The sequence below is a fragment of the Lynx rufus genome, unplaced genomic scaffold (genome assembly GCF_022079265.1).
Source record: "Lynx rufus isolate CCGP_SWC_20201006 ecotype Redwood Valley unplaced genomic scaffold, mLynRuf1.p SCAF_5, whole genome shotgun sequence".
In the NCBI taxonomy this organism is placed as follows: Eukaryota; Metazoa; Chordata; class Mammalia; order Carnivora; family Felidae; genus Lynx; species Lynx rufus.
The window spans coordinates 93,200,114-93,221,855 of record NW_025814867.1 but is presented as its reverse complement, the minus strand read 5'-3'; the positions used below and the strand labels follow the sequence as shown (position 1 = coordinate 93,221,855).

The 21,742-nt window shown below is 37.8% G+C and overlaps 1 protein-coding gene across 2 annotated transcripts in view; it reads left to right on the top strand.

Moving 5' to 3' along the window:
* CFAP91 (cilia and flagella associated protein 91) overlaps positions 1-21,742 on the top strand; it is a 75,318-nt gene that overhangs the window by 39,590 nt on the left and 13,986 nt on the right. For both annotated transcript variants that reach the window (XM_047099660.1, XM_047099661.1), the window contains exons 8-14: positions 2,853-3,010; positions 5,263-5,445; positions 6,328-6,470; positions 13,599-13,715; positions 15,305-15,376; positions 16,922-17,068; positions 18,548-18,769. In XM_047099660.1, coding sequence (XP_046955616.1) covers positions 2,853-3,010; positions 5,263-5,445; positions 6,328-6,470; positions 13,599-13,715; positions 15,305-15,376; positions 16,922-17,068; positions 18,548-18,769 — 1,042 coding nt within the window. The remainder of the gene's footprint in view (positions 1-2,852; positions 3,011-5,262; positions 5,446-6,327; positions 6,471-13,598; positions 13,716-15,304; positions 15,377-16,921; positions 17,069-18,547; positions 18,770-21,742) is intronic.

The window sequence follows — 21,742 nt, the reverse complement described above, 5'->3', positions numbered from 1 at the left end:
TATACACACATTTTATATATATATATATACGTACACCACATCTTCTTTATCCATTCATCCATCAATGGACATTTGGGCTCTTTCCATACTTTGGCTATTGTTGGTAGTGCTGCTATAAACATTGGGGTGCATGTGTCCCTTTGAAACAGCATACCTGTATCCCTTGGATAAATGCCTAGTAGTGCAATTACTGGGTCATAGGGTAGTTCTAGTTTTAATTTTTGGGGGGAACCTCCATACTGTTTTCCAGAGTGACTGCACCAGTCAAACTGACCCTTTCTGTTCATTCCCGATGCCATTTTGCCTAGGCCTTGGCCCTCTTCATATCCATCAGCCTCCTAGCTAATACTGTCTCTTATTCCTTCTCATACTGGATTCACAGTCAGGACATCTTGGGTTCTAGCTACAGCTAACAGGGGCATTTTCTACTTAAAAGACAAATTGTGGAATTCCTCAATTAGGAAATGAACTCACGGTGGATAAACAACAATATACCAAGGTACTTCTGGTTTTCAGTCATTTAACTAATGTATTTTCAGTAATGAGGCTGTCCTTGGAAGGTGTAGAAATGATGAAAACCCCCAAATTCCAGCTCCCCAGCAAGAAAGGAAAGGAAGGGAACTTATTGAGGTTGTTCTTTGTTCCAGGCTGCGCCAAGGCACTTTGTTACTCATAGCAATGCTACCATGATCCCTGACAGTCTGCTTAGAGTTAAGAACCAGGAGAGTTAGACTCAACGTGGTTCTGAATTCAAAATATGTTTGTCTTTTTACAACACTTTCTATTAACTCTGAATCCAGACTGTGTGATGTTTTGGTAAAAGCTTGCAGCTAATAGAATGTAAAGTACTTTGGGGCAAAGTAGGTATCAGGTACCCAATCCTGTCTGTAGAAAATTAAATTTAGTGCTGCAATTTAGAGAGGTATATTCTTATCAGAAGGACATTAAAAACCTTTAAAATGTTTCTGGCTAGTTCTGTTTGGAGTGAGTGGAGATTTGGGAAAACTGAGAGAAGGTAGCCTCTGAGCTGGGTGTTGAAGGGTAAGAAGCCATCAGGTAGATGATAATATTAGTGATGATGATGATATTCGTAGAGCATGTTACATTTGTGGAGAGGTTACCACGTGCTGGAGCCATGTTTGTTCCAAGCCAGTAGTTCTCAAAGTGTGGTGCACAAACCAGCAGCATTAGCATTACCTGGGAACTTGTTAGAAATGCAGATTTTCAGGCCCCTCCCCAGTACTCCTCAGTAGGTATTTCTGACCTACTGAGTCAGGCCGTGGGCTCCAGGTAATCTGATACATGTTTAGGTTTGGGAACCACTGTCCTGCCACATAGACATTAATTCATTTAATACTCACAACAACCTTATGGGATGGATAGATAGATACTATTACACCCATTTTATGACTGAAGGAATTGAGGTAAGTGATGAACTTGAGAACCAAACCTTGGATTTCTAACTCCAGAGAGAAAGGTGACTATTGGTGTGTGGCTTATTTTTTAAAAAATACCTGTTTCTCCATTTTCATTTGTCACTACTTCCACACCCTCCCCTCTACGTTCACTTTGAGAAGCCCTGCCAGCATGACCTATTTGCTCTGTCTCTAGCCCTTTGATTTGAACATTCAGATTCCTCTGCTTAGGCGTCGCTTTTTCCTTGTCAATATGGCAAATCTCAATCCTTGTTTATCTTCAAGACTACAGAGTTAATGCCTCCTGTAAGGAAGCCTTCCCAACCTTCCCCACATCTACTGGGAATAGTGCTAAACATAGATGCTCTGTCATTTCTTCTCCCACAGTCTTTTCATTCTTCTGGTCTGGTATGTATCTCCTTGTCTTATAAAATGCTAGTTGATACGCCTGCTCCAATAGAACAGTGCTTCTTGATAGAAGGTGTTTTATCTTGTTCATCATTGTTTGTTTCCTGCCTGGCATATGGTGAGCACTTAATAAATATTTGACAAATGAGTGGCTGAATGAATTAGTCTATGAATTTTTAAGTAAGAGTAAAATGTTCAAATTCTATTTTAGGAAGGAAAATCTTGACAGCTGTGTGGAGCAAGATTGGAAGGAAGAGAGACTAGATTAGCAACTAGAGTCCAAGTTAGGAGAGGGTTGACAAAAACATGAGCTAGGGAATGGATGCGAGAAGTGCTTTAGAGGAGGAATCATTACAGGAGGGAAGAAGATATAAGAGACAGTAGATTTCTGGGGGAACAAAATGAGCAGGCGTTTTTGAGGTTGTCAGGGGATAGCTGGAAATTCAAGTAGACAGGAATTCTGGCTTAGAAATACCTGGGCTTGAGGTACAGATTTTGAAGTCATTTATACATGGTTATATACACATGAGCAAGGTAGCTCTGGGAGAACAAGGTGAAGACAAGGGGAAGGGAGGCAAAGATTGACTGAGTGCCTGTATATGCCAGACCCTGGCATTTTCACATTTATTCCTTAAGATAGCATGCTGCCTCATTTTCTCGTCACTCCTATTACTTAACCCTCTAGCCAGTATCTGTTGACCTGGAACTGTGCACATACATTTTGTTGTTCATTTAGGCTCATCTGCCTTGAGAGCGCCCCCCCTTTTTTTCTTTTTTACCTGGCATACTTCTCTTTGCCTTTCAGAACTACACCCAGACATAGTCCTATTATAGAGAGACTTATTGTTGAGTTGCCTCCCCAAGCACCTAATCCATTTGTCACACTTTTGCCAGAGTGGTCTTTTTAAAATACGTGAATATGATACCAGCCCAAAGGGAAGATCTTGTTTATAGCAGGCGTTCCCTTTCTCTCTAGTAGAACATTCTGTTGGAGATACCACATACTTCTTTATGTTTGGTAATTTAAAGACTGCAGGAGATTCGCCTGGAAGTCCTAAAAGAGCTGCTGAAGAAGCGTGATGAGAATCAAAATGAAGTGAACATGAAGCATTTGAATGCCCAGTGGTCTAAACTGCAGGAAGCAAAGGAGGCAAAACTGGCACAGATTCAGCACAGACATGTATCAGGTAAAGGTGCAATATGAACAATGAAGAGAATGGGAAAGTTGGCTTTGCTTTGAATCTTTGACCAAACCTGATTTAGATAGAATTCTTATGAGTCCTAGTGTTATTAAATGAATAAAGGAAAAGAGTTACTTTCAAAAGTAGAAGACTGGAGGAAAATTTCTAAGAAAACCAAGTAGTAATGTTCTAACAGGTAGTCAAGTTACTGACATTATTGGCACGCGCACACGTGTGTGTGTGTGTGTGTGAGAGAGAGAGAGAGGGAGAGAGAGGGAGAGTAGGGGATGGGCTTCTCATATTCATGGGTTGAGTTCCCAGAGAGCCCAATTTCTCAACCCTTTTTTAAATTATTTCCCTTAAATGAGACATGTAGACATATTTTCTCCTGCTTGCCCCCTCCCATGAAATTTTAAGACCATGGATATACTGTATATCTGTTTATGTATTATATCTGTACATATAAAAGGAGTAGTCAGTGGATGATTAAGAATGACTATATAAAAAATTTTTAAGGACTATATAAAAACTAAATTAAAATTTAAAAAAATTTGACTTATTAGGATTTAGCTTTATAGCTTTATTTGCTTAGTAACTTTTAATATAATTTACTTATAAAATTGTAATGTATCAATTATATATGCAAATTATCAATTTAATGTATAATAACAGAATGTAATTACAACTTAAAAAATCAAATTTGTTATTTTTCTAGCAAAAGTAAAACAGTTATAAAAATTAATTCCATAAAATTATTTTTAGTGAACTTTTAACTAGATGCTAGGTATACATGTTCAAAAGTTGTTTTGTTTTTTTTTTCAGCACTTCACAATACTAACAATGGGTTGAGTAGCTTTTTTTTTTTTTACTCCCCCTGTCCCTCTCTTCCTGCCCTTTGGGATCACCTCCCAAATAAACTGCTTGCACAACTGCTTTTGTCTCATGCTCTGCCTTTGGGGGAACCCTGGCTAAGACAGAACTCAAATGTCACTTCCTCAGGGAGGCCTTCAAGGACCCCACTCCCTCCCGTCATAAGTGAGGCACCTATTATCTGCTCTCACTTATATGCCCCTGAACTTGCCGTGTGTGTGTGTGTGTGTGTGTGTGTGTGTGTGTGTGTGAGAGAGAGAGAGAGAGAGAAAATAACTTTTAACTAGATTCGAGGTATGTAGTTAGACATTGTCAACATTTTTTCTTTTCAGTACTTGGTATAACTAATGATGAGTTGACTAACTTTTGTAGGTAAATAATAAAATGTTAACTATTTTTATTTAATTCTAAAACCCCAAGTTATACACAGAAGCACTGAGGATCAAACATAAACACCCACAAGTCAGCAGTGGTGCATGCAGCCGCCTCTTGCAACAAGACTTTGCAGTCCCACAGTATGACTTTGCATGCATTGACAGCACACAGCATAGAGCCTTCAAACCGGCTGGCTCTGTGATAGGACTGAAAGAGAAGGAGCCGGTGGAGGTAGCAAGCATGACTCCTTAGATGAATGAACTCTGAATGTGCACGGCTCAGCCTTTTCCCTCTGACTGCCAAACACTTCTAGGGCTCTAAGCTGGGATATATTGTGCTTTATTCTATTGTTAACCAAGATGGTCAGATTACTGAAGAACCTGTAGTCTCCCTCCCTTGCAATTATTCTCCTAGGAGAAAATAATTCTCCAAATCTCCCCTGAACATATATTTTTCAGTTACTTTGAGTTTCGTTTGTAAGCCTGGAAGACTTTTGCCGAATACACCTTCTTACCTCAGAGCTTGGAATGCAGTTATTCAATTTTTTTTAAGTTTTTTAATGTTTATTTATTTTTGAGAGAGATAAAGAGCAAGTGAGCAAGGGGCAGAGAGAGGAAGACACAGAATCCAAAGCAGGTTCTAGGCTCTGAGCTATCAGAACAGAGCCCAATGCAGGGCTCAAACCCACGAACCAGGAGATCATGACCTGAGCCAAAGTCAGACGCTCAACCAACTGAGCCACCGAGGTGCCCCAGTTATAAAAGATTTTTGACGAGTACCCATTGAGGACACTAATTGCCTCAACTTCTGTCACTCCCGCTTGTCTCATGAGGATCTGGGTCACACAGAGGACTAACCTCTGTTTTTAATGTTATATTCTGTCTGCAGTGAGTGGTCTTCATGACTGCACAGTTCAGTAGTTTCTCTGTGAACAAAAACAAAACTGGCCTATTATTATGCATTTGTTTAGAACTATATTTTGGAGATAGTCACAGAGGTATGTTTTATTCTAGCAATCAGAAAACTTGTGGGAAAGGGAAAGAATATAGAAGGGAAGTTGGAGAGAAGAAATATCATCAAGGATTATTCTGACTATGCATCCCAGGTCTATGGGCCTTTGTCTCGCCTTGGTCGTTTCCCTGATAACAACTCAGAGGACTTTGTAGTAAAAAACCACTATCTCAACACCTATGAAGGTAAGATGTTTACATGATAACAAGTCCAGTATAAGAGGAGTATTAAAGTACTAGAAGAGAAAGAGTATTGGATTAAAGGCTAAACAACAAGTAAAAATATTTTCAAGAAATAGCAATGAACACATTCAATATTATTAATGTGAGTTCATACAAACCAATAAAAACTGCTAAGACTCAAATAAATGGATATGCTATATAACAGTGTATCAATGCTTAACTACTAAACATTTAAACTTGTTCAGTGTCACTAATAAAGTTATACAAAAATGAAACTGAAAAAGCTTTTATATCAGATTTTCAAAGCAAACAAGAAATATATCACGAAATTAGCCCTTTAAGAAGTGCTAGAAAACTAGTGGGCAAGGAAATGGATAACCAGGGGATAAATTCATAGAGCTGTACCTCTTACAAAGTCCAAGAGAAGCTTATTTAGATTATTTAAATTTTAGTTGACAAGTTGAAGCATCATGTATATGGCCAAGATCATGAGTTGATGGTCACACTCTTGAACTTGTGTCTCTGGCTGATCATCTCCAGAGCAGAATAAGATAAATTTGTGTACATCTACTTTGGAATGATGATCCCATGTATCATATGACCATTAATTTTCTCTTGATTATTATCATAGAATTTACTACATTTTTGTAGGGAAATATTGTATTAGAATGGATTCTCATTTTACAATCTTAAGTCACTGAGAACATGAGTTAATTATGCAGAAATTTGCTTTACGTTTTGGGTCCACTCCAATTATGTGGGCTCTACCTCATCAATAATTCTAAATGAAACCACTTGGCAAATAGCTCCTAAAACTAACAATACGCTTTCAAAATGGTAAATTTAATCACCAAATACTAAAAAACATGTACTTCTTTCCTGTAGGATTAGTTGAACTTGAGTCATGTCTCCCAGATTTTGTGACACAACCCCGAATCAGACCTCCAAAGCCAAAAGTCACTACCACGAAAGCTGGTTTTCTCAAGAGGGCAGCAAGAATGGAACATGAGTTGGCAGAGGTTCATAAGGTATAATAATCCTTATTCATAGACAAGATGCTTCTAGTGGGACTTTTGCAGTGAAATACTATACCTCCAAAATTGCAATGTCCAGTAGTTCTCAACGGATAACTCTACATTTTTTCTCCTCCCTAGATTTTTCTCTTCTGGAAGTTGCCTTTGCTATGCTGAATGAATATGCTTCTTTTCCTCATTTCAAACTGTAGGAAAATCTCTTGGAGATTGTTCTCCAATTTCTTGGCGGAAGTCATGTTACTTCCTAAAAGTGGTTCTGACTTTGGATCTCCATAATATCTGAGACTACGTTGAGGCGTAGCAAGTTTCTAGTGTTAGGAATTACTGCTGGTTTTAATAGTGTACTAGGCCTCATTTTCTCCCTTTTAGATTTGTTACCAGGGTAACAGGGAGTCACATTCAAGGCCTGTCTGATCTAGTTTAAAGCTCAACTAAATGAGAAAGTACAATGGTTGTCCCCATGAAACAAGTACAGAGGAGCCACCAGCTGTGCTTCCCATTTGTTAATTGGACTGTAGGTGTATAGACTCCAGAATTCGTGGTTTATGATAGTGCTGCTCAGTCTTTAGCAGGCATCAGAATCACCCAGAGGGCTTGTTAAAACATGTGTTGCTGGGCCCAACCCCAAAGTTTCTGATTGAGTAGGTCAGAAGTGGGGCTGGAGTATTTGCATTTGTTACAAGTTTCCAGGTAATGCTGATCTGTAGGAACTACACTGAGACTCTGGTCCACGACATAATCTCCCCACTGGTCCATGTATGTTTGTTTGTTCAGTTGGTTTTGGTAGTGGAATAAGAATCCATGGGAGCCCATACTCACTATAAAAATTAGGACCTTAACAGTAATTCATGTGTATTTATGTGGTTCTTCCCACCTCATCCCCCTGTCTCCATTTACCCATTTGAACTCTGCATTCATTATTCTCTCACTTTCTGTAAGATGTGTTAGTAGATACTTTTTGTTAGGGTGTGGAAGTTCTCTTCTGTTCCTAATTTACGGAAGCTTTTAATCGTGTGTTCATGTTGTATTTTATCACATGTTTCAGCTGTATCTATTGAGATAATTATATATTTTTCTTTTTAAAATTATTATTATAATAAGGAACATTTATAGTTGCTTTTTTTTTTAAACAAACATTAATCTATCCTTACATACTGGGGATGAGCCTAACCTGGTCAAGGTGTTTTATCTTACTTTTAATACATTGTTGGATTTGATTTACTAGTTTATTTTTCAGAATTTTGATTCTTTATCTGTGAGTGAAATGGCCTTACTTTTCTTACTCATTTTGATTCTGTACAGTATTGGTGTCAGAGTTATACAGGTCTTCTTAAATGACTGCAGAGTATTCCTTCTTCTCTACTTTTGAAAAGAGTTTAAGCTTAAGATGATCTGTTTCTTCAGTTTGGTAGAATTATTATCTGAGATGTTACCTTCATGGGAAAGCTTTCACCACTCCTTCATTTCCGTACTACTTACAGATCTTTCTGCATTGTTTTGGTAAATTACATTCTTTACAAGGTCCATTTCACCTAACTTTTCAAATTTTTTGGCATATGTTGATAGTATTATTTTATAATCTTCTTAGCGTTTGTTTTATCTATAACCGTGCCTACTTTTTCAGTCATAATATTATTTATTTGTGCTTTAACTCTTTTTTCTTATTCAGCTTTACTGGAGGCTTATTAATTTTCTTGGTATTGTTCTTCCAAGGAATGAACCTCCAAATTTGTTGATTTTCTTTACTATAGATATTTTATCAATTGTATTAACTCCTATTCATATTATGTCTTTCTCTCTTGTTTCTTTTTGCTTTGTAGTTCTTTTCCTAACTTAAAGTAGGCATGTAGCTCATTAATTTTCAGGCACTCATCAGTTTTATAAAGTATTTAAGGCTAAACATTTCCTTCAAAACACTGATTTTAGTATATTTCATTAGTTTTGATATGAAGTGTTTATTTAGTATCTAACTTTTTAAAAACATCTGTTATGGTTTTTGCTCCTGTGAGTATTTACGTTTTTAAATTTCCAAATATGCAGGAATTTTAACTCGTTTTTGAAGTAAATTCTAACTCATTTGCTCTATGGTCAGGAATCCCTATTCTTTGAAATTTAGTGAGGCTTGTCTTGTGAACTAGTATATGAGTTTACATATAAAATAATCTAAGTCCACCTTCAAGTAATATTATCACTTTCCATGTAGAGCATTTCCCTTATAGCAGATTATTCCCAGTTCCTCCCTACAGTCCCTGTGGCATTGCTGTCGTTCATTTCACTGATCCATAGGCTATAATCACCCAATACATTTTTACTGTCATTGCTTTAACAGTTATATTTTGGATCAATTAAAAATAAGAAAAAATAGTTCAATTTACCTTCATTTATTCTTTCTGTGCCACTGTTCCTTTCTTTATAGAAATGCAAGTTTCTAACCAATGTCATTTTTCTCCTGCCTGGAGAACTTGTTTTACCATTTATTACAGGACAGGTCTCCTGGCAATGAACTCCTTCAGTTTTTTGTCTGTCTCAAGAAGTCTTCGTTTCTCTTTTATGATTTTTTTTTTTTAGATATAATTCAATACCATAAAATTCACCCTTTTAAAATACACAATTCAATTGTTTTTAGTATGCTCACAAGATTGTTCAACCATAACCATTATCTAATTCCAGAACATTCTTATTATCCCAAAAGAACCCCATGTCGATTAGCAGTCACTCCCAATTACCCTCTTCCCCATAGCCCCTGGCAACCACTAATCTTTCAATTTATGGATTTGCCTATTCTGAACATTTCATATAAATGAAATCACACAATGTATGGCCTTTTGTGTCTGGTTTCTTTAACTTAGCATAATGTTTTCAAAGTTCATCCATGTTGTAGTAGGTCTCAGTACCTCATTACTTTCTGTGACTATATGATATTCCATTGTGTGGATGTGTTACAATTTGTTTATCTGCTCATCAGTTGATAGAAATTTGAGTTGTTTCTCCTTTTTATCTAAGCAATGCTGCTGTGCACATTTGTGTACAGATTTTTGAGTGACGTAAGTTTTTCAGTTCTCCTGGCTCTAGATCTAGGAATGGAGTTACTGGATCACATAGTAACTATGTTTTACTTTTTGAGGAACTGCCAGACTGTTTCCGAAGTGGTTGCACTGTTTTACATCCCTACCAGGAATGTATAAGGATTCTGATTTCTCCATATCTTTGCCATCACTTGTGACTGCCCATCTTTTTGTTATAGCCATCCTAGTGTGTGTGAGGTAGTATGTCACTGTGGTTTCAATTTGCTTTTGTTTAATGATTAATGAAATTTAGCATCTTTCATGTGCCTTTCATTTGTATACCTTTTTTGGAGAAATGTCTGTTCAGATTCCTTGCTCATTTTTTAATTGGGTTGTGTTTTAATTGTTTATTATAGACATTACTTTTAATGTCTATTGTTGAGGTATAGGAGTTCTGTATATATTCTGAGGCCTACCCTTATCAGATAAATGATTTGCAGATTTTCCTCCTATTCTGTGGGATGTCTTTTTACTTTCTTGATAGTATCCTTTGAAGCAGTTAAGTATAAAATTGTGATCTTTTCACTTTTGGATAATGATTTCACTGAGTATAGAATTCTAGGTTGGTGGGGTTTCCTCCCCCCAACACTTCAAAGATTTCACTCCATTCTCTTCTTGCATGGATGGTTTCTGACTAGAATTCCACTATAATTTTTATCTTTGTTTTTCACTAGCCAAGGTGTTTTTTCCTCTGGCTTCTTTCAGATTTCTTTCTTTGTCTTTGGTTTTCTCTAATTTAAATACTGTATGCCTGTGGTGTTTGTGTGTGCATGTGCGTGTGTGTGTGTGTGTGTGTTTAAGGTATGTGTCTTTCATGGCATTTTTTTAAGCTTTCTGGATCTGTAGGTTGGTGTTTGTCATTAATTTAGCAAAGTTTCCAGCCATTATTATTCCAAATATTTATTCTGCATTCTCTTTCTTCTCCATCTCGCATTCCAGTTGCACACATTACTCCTTTTGATATTGTCTCACAGTTCTTGGATGTTTTGTTGTATTTATTTGTTTGTTTCTCTTTGCATTTCAGGTTGAGGAATTTTTATTGACCTATCTTTAAATTCCTGGATTCTTTTTTTTTTTTTTTTTTTTTTTTTTTAGCTATGTGGAGTTTACTGATGAGCCATTGATGGCATTCTTCATTTCTGTTATAGTGTTTTGATTTCTATCCTTTCCTTTTGATTCTTTGAGTTTCTGTCTCTATTTACATTACTCATCTATTCTTGCATGTCATCTACCTTTTCCATTAGAGCCTTTATCATAATATTGATCATTGTTATCTTAAATTTTCTGTCTGATAATTCCAACATTTATGTCCTATCTGAATTTGGTTCTGATGATTGCTTTCTCTCTTTAGACTGTGTTTTTGTGGGGGTTTTTCCCCCTTTCCTTTGGAATACCTTTTAATGTTTTTGATAGCCTGACATCTGTTATCAAGCAATAGGAACTGAAGTAAATAGGCATAATGTGGGATTTATTCTAATCTGGCTAGACATTGGGCTGTGTTTAATGTTTGTTGTAGCTGATGGGGTCATAGGATTCACATTATTTTATTGTCCTTGTTTTTATATGTCCTTTTGGATTTGGGATGAGATGCCATTGTATGGAGTCTGTTAGTTTAGAATATTGGTTTGAATTGAAGAGAATCACTAAATATCAGGTTTATGTCCAGACAGTGTATCTGCTTTTAGTCTTATGGCTAACATTATTTTGAGAATTCAGAATCATAGAAACATGAAGGTACAGGTGGTATAAGGTTTAAAAAATACTTTATGGGCTATGTCACAGTAATCATGGAAGAAAAATATCTAGAATGGCATAAAAGAATTTCCACAGTACAATATTTTCAGGCTATTCTTGGTAGTAATTTAGGTTGGAATATATTTTTGAAGATTTGTCAAATTACTTACATCTTAAAGTAGGTTAAAAGAGTGTAACAATCAGTTCTTTCTTTCATTTATGAAAACTGTGGATTAAACTCAGTTGCCTAGCCAGTTTGTCTTTTAAGCAGGTTAAAATGTATTGTTTGGTAAGAGCATTTCCTTGATATTCTCATATTCATTCATGTTCCTTTCTCTCTCCCTGGGAACTTTATTTTTCAAGACAATGATAAGACTGAGATTGAAGAAATTCTCAAATATTTTTGTTAGTTTTATTATACTTTTGATTGGACTTCTTGACCAAACATTTTTAATTGTAAAAATCCAATTGCTTTTTTTCAAAATTCAAGTGATTTTTTTCTTTCTTTTCTCTCATATTTAGAATTTATTTATTGACTGGGAAAAATATCCACATAGTTCAAAATTCAGGAGTTCTATGAGAGTATTAAATGTAAACCTTCTATCCCTGTCTCCCAGCTATGTGGTTCCAAGTATCTTTTTAAACTTTTTTTTACACAAATGTTAGTATATAATACACATGGTTTTGTCTGTGCTTTTATTATTTAATATATCTTGGAGATCATCCCATAATTATGTTACATTATTTTTTGCATGATATATCATTGCTTAAATGTGCCATATTTTAACCAATCCCCTCTTGTTATTTATATTGTCTCAAGTTTTTTGTATTAAAAGTAATACTGCATTGAGTAATCTTGTTTTCATATAATTTGGTACATGTGTGAACATATCTAGAAGAAAATTCTTAGACATGGAATTGCTAGCCCACAATATGCCTGCATTTATAGTTTTGATGTATATTGACAAATTTCTTGCATAAATGATGTACTAATTGCTGCAGTGTATGTGAGTGCCTGTTTTCCCAGATCGATACCAACATATTTTGAATGACTGGTTTTAAAGTGGTTTCATGTGGTGCTATTTAGGGCCTATCACTGAAGAGATGCCTGTGTTTAGAATTATTATTTTTTTGATTGCTGTTGCTTTTATTGATTCAGTAGTTGTGGTTATTGTAAAGCTGTTATATATTAGAGCTGTTATATATATTTTGTGTCAGTTTTATTTTGTAGAAACTCAGAGGTTCTATTACAACCACAGTAATTTCATATGGTTTCAAATTTTACTCAATTTGCATATTTTTACTAATTTCAAGTTTTGGCTTTGTGCTTGTTTTATCACTTCTGTATGTTTTCTGTGGGAAAACTAATGTAAAAATTATGTGGTGAAAATGTGATTCTATTATTTTATTCTTGAGAGACAGAGACAGCATGTGATTGGGGGAGGGGCAGCGAGAGGGAGACACAGAATCCGAAGCAGGCTCCAGGCTCTGAGCTGTCAGCACAGAGCCCGACGCGGGTCTTGAACTCATAAGCTGTGAGATCATGACCTGAGCTGAAGTCGGATGCTTAACCAACTGAGCCACCCAGGAGCCCCAGAAAAATGTGATTCTAAAGTATGATTTTTAAATGATGGAGATTAGAATTTTTGATACTTTTAAGTTAAAAGTATCCCCTCCTGTGGCTGAATATAGAACCAGTGAACAAAATCCTATGTTACATATAATTTGGGGGACTTTTGGTGATCAAAAGTAAAACAAATAAAACGTATGTTGAAATCAGAACACACACACTGTTTCACAAGGAAACAAGTTCATTTTCAAGAATCATGATGTGCAGGCCTTCACTGCCAAAGGAAAGCTCCTCACTTTGAGACAGTTGCCCTTGAATGCTCCTCAATTCCCCTATAACAACAAAACATCAAATATTTCCATCATTTATGGCACAGGGAAATTTTCTATTGCCCAGGCACTTATTCTAAACAGATAATAGGCTCTTATGAAAGAATAGGAGTTGGGGTTTTGTTTGCATACATACGAGAGAACCTTTTAAAATCTCAAAAAAAAAATTTAAGTCCTCCAAATCTTTGATTAAAATGGATAAACCTAGAATATGTGCCAAGTTTATCCAGTGGTTAGTTGATCTTTAGGAATATCATAACATCCCTTGGGTCACAGAAGCACCTGGGTTTGGACTTTCTCAAACTGTCCAAGCATAACCATAGAGAAGATAATTTCTGATTGATCTTCAGAACTGTGGCCTAGATCTGGTAGTGGAAGAAAATGCAAAGGTAAAGAATGACACTACTTGGTGTTATTATTCTAGGCAATATTGGATAAGAAGAATAAAGTTCTTGAACCAAAGAAACTTCTGCGCTTTCTTCAAAGAAAGTCACTACCTCAACCTCGCCTTCCAACTCCAACTTTGGAAATGAGTTCCAATGTAAGTTTGAAACTTGATTTGAAATGCTAAATTCAGTATTGCTGTCTGTTCTTAGATACTTTGAGTTAAAAACAAACCTAATTTAACAGGGTTACCTTCTCAAGATATGACTTATATGGCATTTATTCTTATGATTCAAACATCAAACACACACGAATAAGCACAACAAAATCTTTCCAAGAAAAATAGGCATCAGAAGGTAATCCTCATGTATGTCGAATAAAAAAAGAAGATTGAATGATGATCAGTTACTATAACCATCTTGCCCACATGGGGAGGTGGCTGATGACAGCTGGTGTCAGAGAGGAGTGAAGTGCCAGAGATGTCATGAGGACAGATTGGCTTCTGAGGTAGGACTGGCTCAAAGAGGTCACCTTGACCAGAGTCATACCTCACCTTCGTAGATCTCCAAACTCTGTTTGGGTGAGGTACCAGAGTCGGTCAGGATTTAGGACTGACTCAGACTAGACAGCCCCCACCTCCAAGAAACTGCTAGAGATGCCACAATCCAAACGTCCTGCTTGACCGAAGGATAACTGCCTGGTAGATGGGGGCATTCCTCTTAGCAGGTCAGCCCATCATCTCCCAGGATAGGGCAGTTCTCACAAGAAGCCAGATTGTACTGAGAAGGTTGTCAGAGGGAGGGGAGTTGACAGGAGATCTCATTAGGGCTTCTGATGGGTCACCTGCGTGGAGGGACTGCCAGGATGTGCTTCTGGACATCCCCTTTGCTAGACTTTATGCCAGTCACTGCCTGTGGTTAACACATTGTCTTTCACATGTGTGAATGCTATTGATTTCTGTTGCTTTCTTTTGCATTTAGAGGCACCTTAATTAGATTTGCAGACTCTGCTTTCTGCTTTTGACACAGTTATTTAAGGTGATTTTTGTAGATGGCTATTCTTGTCCATTCTGATTTTACCAGCTTATCTAAATTCTTGTGAGAAACACCTTACTCTAGACTCTGACACAAACTAGCTTTATTCCTTGTCTACTCTTTTTTTTTTTTTTTTCAACGTTTATTTATTTTTGGGACAGAGAGAGACAGAGCATGAACGGGCGAGGGGCAGAGAGAGAGGGAGACACAGAATCGGAAACAGGCTCCAGGCTCCGAGCCATCAGCCCAGAGCCCGACGCGGGGCTCGAACTCACAGACCGCAAGATCGTGACCTGGCTGAAGTCGGACGCTTAACCGACTGCGCCACCCAGGCGCCCCATTCCTTGTCTACTCTTGATCAAACATGAAAAAACTATTACAAAAGGGATGGTGTAAGCAATACTTGTTGCTTCAAGAAAGATTTTGCTGGAAAGGAGTATAGAAAAATGAAAATGGCTTAAATTGTAGGGATAGCATGAATTTTTTGCTGTTGAAATGATTTGTAATGATGTCTTATTATAAAAGAATGAATTTTAACAATCCAGTAGCATTTAAAATACTATATGTTCAATGAGAGTATAGACCTCATTTATTTCTCTTTAAGTCTCTGGCATCTAGCACAGTCCCTTTTGCTTGATCTGAGTCTTCAAAAAATATTTCGTGCTGACTGCTGCTCTTCTCAAGCTGCTTGGTTCTCACTTTGTTCTTTTAGGAAGAAGAAGATATAGAGATGGCTGTGATCTACCTTCAAAAGTTACTCCGGGGAAGAGTCGTTCAGAACACGGTGTGTGGGGTCCAACCACTGGTCCTGTGCTTCTCCTTTGAGGATGGATTTATAGAATGCATATGTGCTTGGTTCCTTGGGGTGAATTCCTTCTGGCACCCTGCTGTCCTCTGGAACTCTATACTCTCAAGTTACCTACCCATTCCCTTCTGTTCCAGTTTGTCCAAGTGGGTGGAACAGTGTCAAAGAGGGAAAGGACCTGCTTGCTGTTGGTCACAGTTGTAACCAGGGCAAAGTGAAATTAATATCTTCCTTAGAATTGCTAAATCCAGCCATTTTCCTACCTAAATTTTGACTTTTTAAAAAAGTTTATTTATTTAATCTCTACACCCAACATAGGGCTTGAACTCATTGACCCCAAGATCAAGAGTTGCATGCTTTTCCAACTAAGTCAGTGGGTGCCCCTGAATTTTTACTATTAAGGCATCACAAACCAAGTGGATTCCCTAATTTTCCACAAAGTCATAATTATTTGAGTTGGCATATAGCTAGCAACACCTGAATAATAAATAGCAAAGTAATAATAACTACAGTTTTAAAGCCATAGTATAAGCTCACATTATATTTTCTTTGCTTTACTTATATCATCTCTCTTTTTTTCTATCAGTTGCCCCATTTTACAGGCAAGTGATTTGAGTCTGAGATTATGTTAACTGCTAGCAAATTCAACTCTGGTCTTCCTGACTATAAAGCCTTCACCACATTATTTGTACAAACATACTTCACTTTTTAAGTGGACTAATATAAAGCACCAGCAAAAAAATTTTTTTCTCCTCACACAGCTATAACTCATAAGAGACTCAGTTATAATTAGTAAGTCTGGGAAGCTGGGTGAGCATCTTGTGTTGAGCATTATTCTTTACTCTCTTTGAAAATTTCCCCAGAAAAATGTCACAGCTGACTCCGTATTACAAACCAGGGGCAGATCTCTTGGAAAAGAAAACATGGCTATGAAAAATACCATCCTCAGGCATCTTAGGGAAGGAGCACAGAAAATGAGGGGAAGGTTCTAGTTTCCTTTTTTTTTAATTTTTTATGTTAGTGTGTGTGTGTGTGTGTGTGCGTGCATGTGCACAAATGCATGCTCAAGTTGGGGAGGGTCAGAGAGAGAGAGAGAGAGAGAGAGAGAGAGAGAATACCAAGTAGACTCCATGCCCAATGCAGGGCCTCACTCAGGGCTCAGTCTCACAACTGTGAGATCATGACCTGAGCCGAAATCAAGAGTTGGACACTTAACCAACTGAGCCACCTAGGCGCTCCAGTTCTAGTTTCTTAATATGACTCCTGTAGTAACCACCTTGTCTTCGAGAGACATTTTAAGAAACTGAGTAAACAACTGATAACTAAGCTCTTTCTCTACCTGAGCAGCTGGAGGTGTAGAAAAGGGAGCTGACCTCTAGCTCTCTGGAGCACCCCTGCCCTGTAGTCCCAGAACACAGGACTGAACCCACTGTTCACAAGTGCCTCACCAGTCCCTGGATGAGTCCTGATGTGTTGCACAAGGGACGTTAATTGCAAGTCTCTTTTTGATTTGATTTGATACAGATGTTTGAAGGCAAGGAAAAGCGACTGGAGTTAATCCAGGAGCTGCGCACCAGCCATGCACTACAAGAAGATGACAGGCTGCTGAAGAAAGCTGAGAAGCAAGTGACCCTGGCCTTACAGCGACAGAGGAACTTGCATGAGCACAAGGTTGTCTCCTGGATTTTTATTATTGCACAAGTGGCATTATAATAATAGTAAATGAAATGACAAAAAAGAAACATTCCCCCCAATCCCATCACTCTATCACAGTCAGCACTTTGGAACAATGCTGCTGCAGTCCAGAAATGGAATGGGCTATGCCCTCACTGAACTGAGCATGATCTTATATTTGCAAAAAAAAAAAAAAAGAAAAGAAAAAAAAACCCTTTTAAAAAATATTTGGTGACTCTACCAAATTTCAGTGGGAGCTTGGCAGAATAAAAAATAATAAATGCAATAAAAAAAGACATGAGATTTATTTTAAAATATCAGCACTTTGGGTGTTGGAGCTGTACATAGCTCAGGCTGGTTAAACTGCATATTAAATATGTTAATATCTCATGGTATTCTGTGATGTCATCAGTGTCACCTGACAACAGCTGGTAATTGCAGCTCTACCCCAACAACTGTAAATGTTTTTCCTATTTTCTTCTGGCATTTGTCTATATATAGAGTTTTTAATGGTGCTGACTACAGAGTGGACATACTTTTACTATCTCTCCCACTAATCCATAAATCAATATGAAAAAGAATCAATTTGCACAGTATAGTGTTATATGAAAGTGAAGTTAGTATGACCCACCCTTAGTAATGCACATTAATGCTTGTGCCATGTGGAATCGGGCACAAATGGTAAGCAGCTTAGAAATGAGTACATTATTGCTTTTACATGACATCAGGCTTGTGGATGGTCTCAGTTTGGGGGAGGGAGGAAAAAAGCCACATGCTGTGAGACCCAACAGAGGGACCAGAGAAAGAAGAAGAGCCCTGCAAATGATAGAGTTGGGATGCACTTCTGTTCAGATGGGAACACAATGTCCTGGAAGACCCAGGAACTGGAAGGAAAAGTGCCCCGTAGGCTTTTTCCTACTCTGTTTCAAAGATTCTTCTTAATGACTTTCAAGTTATTTAAAAGAATAAAAAGTACCACAGTTTTCTACTTTCATGTTATTCAGGATCTTAAAATTCCCCAAACTTGTGTCAAAGGATGAAGCATTAAAAAATTAAAAGGTATCTGAGTGAATTTCTAGGGGACACTATTTTATTGAACTCCCAAAAAATTTTTTAAATAAAAACCTTAACATTTCCTTTCATGTCTGGGAAGATAGAAGCACTTTACCTTCTGGATAAAAATGAAAGACAAAAAAAACCAATTTGTGTGGATACTAATAGAAATGTTTTGCTAAGTCCTCCTCATAATTTGAGGACTATAATCTATCAGTGACGGACTGAGCAATCCACTTTCTCATGTCTAAGTTTGTATCCTAAGTTTTCATAGTAAGAACACTTGGGATGGGGCTGGCCTAGTGATAATAAACACTGAGTGCATTCTGAAAGTGAAGTGACCAAGAGTTCTGGCTAGTCCAGCAACCCTCCTTACAAATCATGGTGAGTAGTAGAATTTGTATCATTAAAAATGTTTTTCAGGTGTCACTGGTTGAAAACCATTTGGCTGGACTGGAAGGAAGGGTTCTGGCAGACATGTTTGACTTCCTGTCCAAAGAGCTGGTGAGACTACAGGAAGAGAGGAGGATCCATGCTTTTGCCATGCTGGCCGAGCGGCAGCGGAGGATGCGAGAAGCTGAGGAGAGTGGTCGGCGCCAAGTGGAGCAAAGGCGCCTGCGGGAGGAGGACCAGATATTTAAGGAGGTAAGTGGGGCAGCTGGATGTCTGGAAGCTGCTTGTGTGTATGGAGCTGAGTCAAACCAAATGAAACTCATGATATGAAATGCCTTTTGTTTTTTGTTTTTCATCGCGTTCTACAAATATGTATTGAGTTCCTGCGATATGCTAGGCACAGTTGGAAACCAGTCATGGTCCCTTTTCTTCTAGGGCTTACATACTTAGATAACATGCAGTTATGTGTGGAATTAGAAAATATAGTAAGCTTCATGAAGGAAACATATGAGGCCCAGTGACGCATTTTAAACATTACTCTGCTTGCTGTGTGGAGAACAGTTTGGACGGAAGACAGAGTGGGAACAGGAGATCAGGAAGGAGTCTCTTGAAGTAGTTTGGGCCAATGAGAAACAGGAAGTCAAGGAAGATGTATAGTTTCTGGCTTAAGTAACTGGGAAGATGATGGTACTATTTCCGAGTGGAATTAGTGGAATTAGTTTAGGGGCAGGGGTGGAAACAGGAAGTTGATTTATATTAGGTTCGAGACATTCTAGTGGAGGTGTCATTTCAGCAGGTGGATAGACGAGATGGAATTTAAAAGAGGTTTTGGCTAGAGATATAAACAAGAGGGGCATCTGGGTGGCTCAATTGGTTGAGCCTCCAACTCTTGATTTTGACTCAGGTCATAATCTCATGGTTTGTGAGATTGAACCCCATGCCAGTCTCCCTGCAGATAGCAGGGAGCTTGCATGGGATTCATTCTCTCTCTCTCTCTCAAAAAAAGTAAATAAACTTAAAAGAAAAAAAAGACAAACTAGAGTACCAGGTTGATAAATTGGAATTCTGACCAGTGCATAATGAGCAAGATATAAATTCAAGATATAAAGTCAATTGAGCATCTCACTATTGATTTTGTCTTAGGTCATGATCCCAGGGTTGTGGGATTGAGCCCCGCTTTGGGCTCTGCACTGAGCATAGAGCCTATTTGAGATTCTCTCTCCCTCTCCACCCCTGCCCCTCCCGACTCATGCTCTCTCTAAAAAAAAAAACATAAAAAAAATATAAAAGCTCAAGTGTTAAAATTGGAGGGGATTTATGAGGAAGATTTCTTTAAAAGGGACTGTGCTGTGCTATCCCCCTGCCAACACACACAGACACCAAAATACACCCAGAGGTTGGTTTCTTTTTCTGTAGTCACTGGAGAGCTTTATAAGTATTCTTCCATTTAGGGTGTCTGACCCCCTAGGAATGGAGAGGAGGGGAGCTGGGCTAACCAGACGCTTTGGAGGTGGACACAGATGAGGCTGTATGGGTGGCCAGCACACCCAGAATATGTCAAGGCAAAGGCTGTGTGAGAGTTTCCCTTGGACTAGATGTGGGACACATGGGACAGAGAGAAAGAGCAAACTTGGAACATAAAGAATTTCTTGTCCAGGAGGACTGTCTGAATTGTATGTGTGCATACTTTTGAGCTCCTCAGTTAAAAAATATGCATCCGTTTGAGATCTTATTTGATCTAAGATTTTCAGGATTTACCCAATTCTCATAGAATTAGGATTGATTTGTGAATAGTATTTTCTGTGTGGATTTCAATTTTTTTAAAAACCAAACAGATTGCTCTCCTTCTACACAACTTAAGTTTTGAGTTACATGTAGTCAAGTGCAGCTTTTTAACTGGAGTGGCAGATCATCTATAATGTGTATGAGCCTATAATCCATATTCTAGCCTCCTACCATCCTAACACATTTTGCTTCAAAAAGAGTTGCTTTTTGAGACTTAGAAATTATCGGCAAAACTTACTACCCCTACCTAATATCACTAAGGAAAAAACAGCTGGGATGAGAAGAATCAACCTGGGGGTGAGAATAAAAAGGAAAGGGGTACAGAAACCAGTATGCTCAAAAACACAGAAAGGAAGAAGGAGGTAAGAGCTTCAAGGAAGGTAGTTCTAAGTGGGAATGACCCCAGGAAATATCATCCATTTCTAGGAAGGGTTAAGATGACCCTCCCAGCCTGATTTAAAGACCATTTATGTAAACAGTGTATCTATTTGTGGACCTCAGATTCAAATACCATCCATCATTTAAATTCCTAATCTCCCTTCATATGGCCCTTTTAAAGACAAATATGCTTGCACGTAAATATACCAAAACCCAGAAATGTATACATTAAGTATTTCCAGAAAAATAACATATATTGAGAAATGTAGATACAGAAAGTCATAGACTCATATTGAAACACAGACACATGTTTGCATACACATATTCAAAGACATTGACAAGCACAATGCAGGGTATATAGTATTAACAAAGACATGGAGAAACACATGTAAATGCACATACAGCCACCTATATGTTTCCTTTTTCATTTAAGCACATACAAACACAAACGGGTCCAGAAACTGACACATTTATAAAGATACATGTAAACACACAAGTGCGTATACTGCTAGAGGTGGGCCACATTAAACCTGCCACCTCTGAACTGTTATAAGACTCACCTGTATCATTGGCTTCCTGAAGAAGACTGTGAGCTCCATGAGAGCAAGCATACTGTATATCCCTTGGCCTGTTCCACAACACAGCATAGATCTATGCACCTAAGACCGTCAGCAAATATATTTTGGTTGGTTGTTTGCTTGGTTGATACTGTATTAAACTGGTCATTGGGTCTCATCCATAGGGAAGGTCTAGGGATTTAAGGTTATGGACTTGGTGTTTTACAAGTATAGGTACACTAAACATTACATACTCAGAGTCCTGCTGCAGTGCCACTCAAGAAAAACAGGGACTGAGTTGTTACTGAGTCCCAAAGCATTATCTCAGGTGCAAAGAAATATTCAGACACAAAATAGAAAGGGATCCTTCCCCCAAGAAGCTCAGAATCTGTTGAGACAGAATGCATATAAAACTAAGTATGGCACACTTGATTCTTATGATACTTCCTGTTCATCTACCGGTAAAACAGACAAAACTGAACTGTACTGTTTACAGTTGCATACT